The sequence below is a fragment of the Penaeus monodon genome, chromosome 13 (genome assembly GCF_015228065.2).
Source record: "Penaeus monodon isolate SGIC_2016 chromosome 13, NSTDA_Pmon_1, whole genome shotgun sequence".
Taxonomy (NCBI): Eukaryota; Metazoa; Arthropoda; class Malacostraca; order Decapoda; family Penaeidae; genus Penaeus; species Penaeus monodon.
This window is the reverse complement of record NC_051398.1, coordinates 17,786,342-17,793,841: the sequence shown is the minus strand read 5'-3', so window position 1 is coordinate 17,793,841 and position 7,500 is coordinate 17,786,342. Positions and strand designations below refer to the sequence as shown.

The window sequence follows — 7,500 nt, the reverse complement described above, 5'->3', positions numbered from 1 at the left end:
CACACACACACACACACACACACAACACACACACACACACACACACACACACACATATGTATGTATGTGTATATATGTATGTATGTATGATTGTGTGTATGTATGTATGTATGTATGTATGTATGTATGTATGTATGTATGTATGCATGTATGTATGTATGTATGCATGTATGTATGTATGCATGATTGTATGTAGATGCGTATATATCCAATCCACATATTTATTTCGTATGTATAATGCGTGCACAGACCGTGACTATCAAGCCAATCCCGACGATTAAGGCCATGGTAATCAAATTTTATTCTCTGAATCAAAGATATTGATTATTGGTTTTAAATTTTCCACGCCATGAATCCCCGAAGCCGAAAGAGGCGAGATGACACGCGTTCAGTGGGAATATAAAACCCAACTACATATACTCTGTCTGTAACACACAAATGTAAGAATAACAGTGTGTGTGTGTGTGTGTGTGTGTGTGTGTGTGTGTGTGTGTGTGTGTGTGTGTGTGTGTGTGTGTGTTGTGTGTGTGTGTGTGTGTGTGTGTGTGTGTGTGTGTGTGTGTGTGTGTGTGTGTGTGTGTGTGTGTGTGTATTAATGCATGCATGTATGTATGTATGCGTATATATATGTATATATATAGAGATAGATAAATAGATAGATATAAATATAGATATGTACGTATCTATACAAGTTAGACAAAGAAATAAAAGGTTACATAGCGAGAGCGAGAGAGAGAGAGAGAGAGAGAGAGAGAGAGAGAGAGAGAGAGAGAGAGAGAGAGAGAGAGAGAGAGAGAGATGCACATCTAAATATACATATAGATAAATTATATATTATACTGGGTTACCACACTGGATGGTCCACTACCGTATCCTCAGTCCTTTGCAGAACTGTAACTAAAGATCCTATTACAGAATCGTGTTCGTGACAGACCTTGACAGCGATTTTTGTAGGAACATAACAAGTAGTGTAACAGTCATCAGTATGATATGTAATTGCGACGACTCTTATCATCAATGGTATTAGCCATGTCTTTTGGTAATAGACTAGGAACTATAATCCTAAACATATGTCCTGGAAATCCCTTTCTTTTTACTGAATTTTAGGAGCCATGTTCCCTGCAAAGCCAGTGGTAGCCCTGTTAAAGTAGTAGTAACCACCTCTAACAAGGAGTGTGTTTCCCATAGACCATGGCCGCGTTGAAGGAATCGTCCTTGGCAAGATTCGTGATTTCTATGGCCCTTCGCAGTGACGGCTTTCGGCAACTTCTGGCAAGGGGCACAATGCTAACCCCGGACCTTATTAGGGGCATTGGCAGGCATATAAAAGGGGCGCAGTTCCAACCACGAGCAAAGGTAACGATACCTCGTGCATTTCCCCGTGCAGTGGCTTCAGCACATAGAGTTAGCTGTCAATCATCTTTTTATCATGGCTAAGCGTGGCTCCAGTCCTTAGCAGGGATATTCATGACTTCAGCCTTCAGCGGTATTGATCGTTATTCCCACACTCAGCGGGGGATTTACCTTGCCTCCAGGCTTTCAGGCGGGGCTTGCAGTGACACTTAACCCTCGGTCGTACTGCTCCCAGATTTACCGTCTATTAAAAAAAAAAAAAAAAAAAAAAAAAAAGTCACCCTAGGCAAGGTCGATATTTCCATGTCCGCCGAATTCCCACATGGAATGGTGACCACAGCGCCGGTCCCTAATGGTGAAGTCTGCAACTTAGTAAGTTCTCTCATCTCGTCGACCATTTCTTTTTTTCTGAGCGCGCGACTGGTTTGAATCCCATTCACGAGAACTGGCACAGACCTGAATTGTTGCATCAGGTGAAAATATCCTAAGGAAATTTAAGACACATTTTAATATCACCATAAAGCCTTCGCTGGTACTGTTAGTGGTATTGCAAGACGATATAATGCAGTTTAGTGTTAGTGATGGCAAGGGCGGCGGTGGCAGAAAGTGGTGGCAGGACGGTGGCGGAGGGGACGGCGCTGCGACTCACCATGTAAACAGGAACTTGGTATGGAAAATGTGGAAACTCGTGTAAAATATTTACGCTGGCGTGTAGTGTCGTGTGAATTCAAAACGCTTTCATAATTTCGCCGTCAGATATGCGGGGTTCTCTCGCATGCGTTTGCTTATCCAATAAAACGGGTAAGTGAGAACAACAAATAACGAAAAAAAAAACGAGAAACATATGATAAGGAGCCAGCCAGCGCCAGATACAAGCGAACTGGCAACATAATTCCTTTGGTTTCCTCACTTCTCTCAGCACGCGGACTCGCGCGAAGTCTCGAGGGAGGCGGAGGGGGGACGGAAACACCAGGAGGAGAACAATGCGACCATTTCACCATACAATGTTATGAATGCTGCTCTCGCCATACGCTCAGGACGGTGATTCCTCCACGGAAAGGAGGCATGCGACAGGCCAAGATGCATTTACGATAGCTCCGATGTGGCCGGCGATAGCGGGGGAGCGGCGGGGAGACGTGTGGTCGCTCGCCACCTCCGCTCCTGAGGCACATGGTCGCGCTGGCAGGCCTCGCTTCCCGACCACACCGCTGGTCACTCATGTCCCGCTTCGGGCTAAGAATAGATCACATGGAGGCAGGGAGGAATGAAAAATCATGCTAGGCAAAAGCAATCTTGTCGTGCATGTTTATACAGCCGCCCGCTTACTATGTGGCGGAAAGAATGCGCTCTCACTGGCGGCCGCATGCACCGACAAGCACTTTCGGCCGGCGGAATTCCTCCCTCGAGGGATGTGCATTCGCTCACAGATGTGTGTGCTCGGGATAAAGCCGCACGATATCAGGCTGCACTCATCCGCGGATTTCAGGCGGGCTGGACTTCTTAGGTCTGGTGATGCTCCTAATTTTGGCAGCTGGAGTCGGCTTGGTCAGCCCAGGTCATCTGCCGCAATTGGAAGGCACCGTGACTCTATCGCCGCAGCGCTGCCGCATGTACGACGATTGTTTGTATTACGCAAAGCGCTAAAATGGCAACGATTTCTATTTTTCCACGTCATATCATGAGGGAAAGCATGAACCGCTGTGAAATCCTCGCCGGGCTATGCGAAATGCAAAAAGATATATGGCAAAAAATGGGAGAATGCACGAATGCGCGTGTATGCACGTAGGAGAGTTTGGGCGGAGTGTGAGGCAGCAAGGCCAGGGGCGGGCAGTACGAACCCAACACGCGTTCGGTGCGGAGGGGGGCGAGCACGTCCCCGGCTCGCGCGCTCACTGACTCACCACTCGCCAGTTTGATTTGTTTGTGTACTAGTTTTGGATTGTCTGTTTTGCACCCTTATCAATCCCTTGTGGTTGTTTGTGAGTTTGCCACTTGTTATCAAGGTTGTGCGCAGTGCGTTTTCGTTTGTTTTATCAGGTACTGGACATATATGGAATATCTACATTTAGGAGACTGCCACTCCAAGCACAAGGTAAGATTGCAAATGAGTAGTAACACGCTTCTAATTTCGTTGGAAATGTGCCTTAAATGTTATTCGACGCAACACTTTAATATCGGAGTTACTGGTGCATTGCAGTATTTGCCGACTTCAGAAACTTGCGTTCTGCGACTAAGTCCGTAAAACTGAGTTGGTGCACTAAGTTCAAAAGTTTTGCGCAAGTTTTGAAATTGATTTTAGGAGGAAAATAAAAATAAAACGGATGGTTTACTGTGAATCAAAACCCGAATCGACGCGATGCGGGGCTAATAAGTGCAACTTTGTCGAGAAAACTTTTGCCAAGTGTCGAAACTTCGCCACAAGTCCGCCTCGGCGATCGCGCTTTTCATGACTGAAAAGTGTTTGGAGAAGCACTCCCGAGCGCACTCCGAGGCAAATCGACAGTCGTATTTCCTCCTCATCCGAAGACTTTGCGAGTGCGAGCGAGTGATGTTGTCTGAGAGCGAGTTCTAGGCGAGGAGGGAGGATGGCTGGCGCATGTGTTGGTGCAGTTAGTCAAATAAACAAGCGATTACGTAGTTTTGAGTGTGCTCTTGTGTTGATTTTTTCGGCCCGAGATTATTTGTATTGGGTTAAACTACTTCCGTTAGAGTGTTCGTCGGCCGTTGCTCCAAGTTTTCAAAGTTTGCATTTTTTTTCAACTTTGCATTTTTTTCCTACCGTGGCGCTGGGAGTATTTGTGCGGTGATGTTAGCATGATTAGAAACAGTGAATGGCTTATTTTAAATTTTTGAGCAAAAAAAGTCTCGTGTTTACGCTTAGTTCATATATTGATAAAATAAACGCTAATTTTATCAAAGATTATCATTTTTCCGCACGAAATTTAAAAGTGCCGCTTACTTTGCGAAAAAAGCACGCATTTAGAGATCACTAAAGAATCCAAGCCACGAGCTAATTCCAACTTATGCAGACCAAGGGAGCGAGTGCTAAGGCATGGAGTGCACCTTCGAACGGCGTTTAGTGTCTTCGTCTAATCTGACTAATAAAGTGCTGCCTGTCACACACGCAAGAAGGCAGTAAAGCGGGACCTAATTACGGTTCCTCTATTACCTTTCTCTCTCTCTCTCTCTCATCTCTCTTTCTCTCATCTCTCTTTCTCTCATCTCTCTTTCTCTCATCTCTCTTTCTCTCATCTCTCTTTCTCTCATCTCTCTCTCTCTCTCTCTCTCTCTCTCTCTCTCTCTCTCTCTCTCTCTCTCTCTCTCTCTCTCTCTCTCTCTCTCTCTCTCTCTCTCTCTCTCTCTCTCTCTCTCCATCGTAGTCTCTACTTCAAACTGGTCTATCTGTGTCTTTGTATATCACCATTTCTGTCTTCACATCTCCGTCCCGTATCTCTGTCTATCTGTCCATCTTTTCATTCATCCGTCCGTGTCTATCGGCATGTCTCTTATTCCGGCATTTGTATTTTTCCCCTTTTTTTCTCCCTCTCTTTCGGTCGCGCTCGGCGCTGGCGGCGAGAGCGCGAGCCGAGCCCGTGCGATGGCGTGTGCGTGTTCTTGTCGTTATTTCCCATTTTCGTGGCGGAAAGCTCGGAACTTCAGCGGCGATCGCGAGCTAGCGGTGATCCGTTCCGCCGAGTTCCGGAGATTGTAAGTGGTGCCGGACGGAGTGATTAAGTAAGTAGATGACAGTGGCAGATGCGTTTTTTTTTTCGAGCGGGATTCACTACTGGTCACATGCATACTCCAGCCGCCACGCACGCTTTTAAAGTTGATCCGTCGACACGTTCACACATACACGCGCCTGGGAGGTGTAGTAGAGAGTATGTGCGTGTGTCTATGTGAGCCGGAGAAAGGGAAAAGGGAGGGAGAGAAACGGAGATACAGATGGAGTGAGGGTGGGTAGGGAGCGAGGCGAGCGAGCAAGCAAGCACCGCGAGAGGCAGGCAAAGACGGGACGGGGGTCAACGTGTTTTGATAATTACACCTTTAAAGGCCGCAGCCGAATGCAAATCGCGTATGAGAATCCATGCACAAGGCCTGGAACTAGAGGCTCGTGGCGGCGCATTCACGAATTTCGTTGGGGGAGGGGAATATTCGTTAAGATTTAGTGCGCGTCGCTCCCCGCCGCGGGTTGGCCGTGCGCGCGACGGTGGCCGGTGTGGGCGGTGGTGGGCGTTCCGAACGAGGACGTGGGCGGAGCTGCGGCTGGGCGTAGGAGGTAGTGTCACAGGGGAGGGGGGCGGGCGGCAGGAGATGGGGGAGAGTGGTGGTTTGTTAGAGTAATTAATCGGGAAAGGTGATGGGGGAGGGAAAAGCGGGGGGATGTTTACCATACAACACCGCCGCCGTCGCCGAGCGCGTGGCCGGAGTCTGGGCCTACACCAGCACAGCGGCCCCGCTGCCTCAGTCTCACACTTGTGCTTGTTGCTCGCTGGTCGCCGCCACTTCGGCCCGACCGGGATGTTCTAGTGTGCTTCCACTTCGGAATTTCGGTGCGAAGGATGTAGCTCACGGGAGTGACACGACGTGTGTTGCATTTTTTCCTGCAAGCTGGGGAAAAACAACTCTAGTGCTACTTTTGGAAAAGTTTTAACGGAATTCAGGTAAAGAAGAACTTAGTTTTTCGCACTTGGCTTGATTGTGCAACTAGTGATTTTTGTTCAACTTGTGACTTGTGGACTTGGTTGTTTTTCATTTTTTCAACACGGATAAGCGACTTGTGTTCATGGATGGAAAACTAAACGCACTCGCATACATCATACAGAGAGAGAGAGAGAGAGAGAGAGAGAGAGAGAGAGAGAGAGAGAGAGAGAGAGAGAGAGAGAGAGAGAGAGAGAGAGACGTGAAAGAAAACTTAGTCGAAAAATAGTTTTCAACTCCGAGCCTCCGAAGTAAGCACCGTCGCCTTCAAGCCTAGGCCTAAATATTGACGAGGCTTAGAGTCAGAAGGTCTAAGGCGGGAAGGTTACTTGTGTGACTTGTCTGAGTGACATCGAAGTTCATCGGTGAGCGACTTAAGACTTTGCGACTTTGCAACTTTTCGAGTGACAGTGTGTTTGTTCAATATGTTGTTTTCGGACACGCGAGTAAAGAAAAGAGAAACTTAACGCAGAAACAGAAAGTTTTTTCAGAAGTTCTTACAAACTAATTTTCCTCCGAAGTATGCATCACAGTTTCCACAAATGTACTTTCGTCTTTCTGTCCAAATCGCCGCAAGTTTCCAGTGTTCGCCGTCCTTCTCCTTCTTGGACATCACTCGCGTCGACGTCCTCCGAAGCTGAACTCGCCGCCGTCAACGTCAACAAACCCGCGACCCCTTGCCAGCGCCACACACTCCGCAGGCATTGTGTTCGACATTAGTGCCGCTTAAAAAGCCTTCGGGCGCTCGACAGCCGCCTCCGAGAACAAGGGCGCCGTTTAGTTCGCCATTAGTCACGTCTCGTAAAATCGACCAGATCACCCGTCATATCGCTGAGTCAATATTGATGTTATCTCTCAAAGCGTTCGAAGCGATATATAACGCCCCTCTGCAATATACAGATACATAAAACAACAGGAACACACATTCGCGCACACGCACAAACACGGTACACGGACGTACTAACGCGGTCGAAAGTTTAGTGAGTGAGCGAGTGAATAAGTGAATGAGCGAGTAAGTGAAGAAACAGGGCATGGTCTAAGGGAGTGTCGAGCAAAACATCAAAGGGGATCGTGTCGCATTTTTTTTCGTGGGTGCAGTTAAAGAAGCAGAAAGTACAGTGTCACGTTAAACCACGTACGGCTACCTATTCGGACTCTTCTCACACGACTCTCACCTACAATCGGCACAGGTACGATCCCCTAGCAAGTCCCAAGACTAAAAGAATCAAAGTTCCAAAATGCAAATGTCACCGAGGAACCTCTACCGCCGCGAGTCGCGAGGATCCGTCGGTAGCGTACCTGTAAACACCGCGATTCACGAAGTCATTGTCAACAGAAGAAACCGGGAGGGAAAAGTCGTGTGTCAGAGGAAGAAACCAGGGAAGAAAAGTCGTGTCAGTCGAATGAAAGAAGAAAAAAAGTCCGTCATTTTCCGAGGCGGTGCGA

The 7,500-nt window shown here is 47.6% G+C and overlaps 2 protein-coding genes across 2 annotated transcripts in view; both read left to right on the top strand.

Annotated features, from left to right (window-relative positions):
- Positions 1 to 1,151, top strand: part of LOC119579883 (uncharacterized protein DDB_G0271670-like) — a 26,079-nt gene extending 24,928 nt beyond the window's left edge. The window contains exons 8-9 of the mRNA XM_037927733.1: positions 916 to 983; positions 1,108 to 1,151. Of these exons, the coding sequence (XP_037783661.1) occupies positions 916 to 983; positions 1,108 to 1,151 (112 nt within the window). The remainder of the gene's footprint in view (positions 1 to 915; positions 984 to 1,107) is intronic.
- A 2,050-nt stretch (positions 1,152 to 3,201) lies between these two features.
- The window catches only part of LOC119580173 (DNA N6-methyl adenine demethylase-like), a 170,020-nt gene continuing 165,721 nt past the window's right edge, over positions 3,202 to 7,500 (top strand). Inside the window, exon 1 of the mRNA XM_037928151.1 lies at positions 3,202 to 3,445. The gene's annotated coding sequence lies outside the window, so the exon portion shown is untranslated. The remainder of the gene's footprint in view (positions 3,446 to 7,500) is intronic.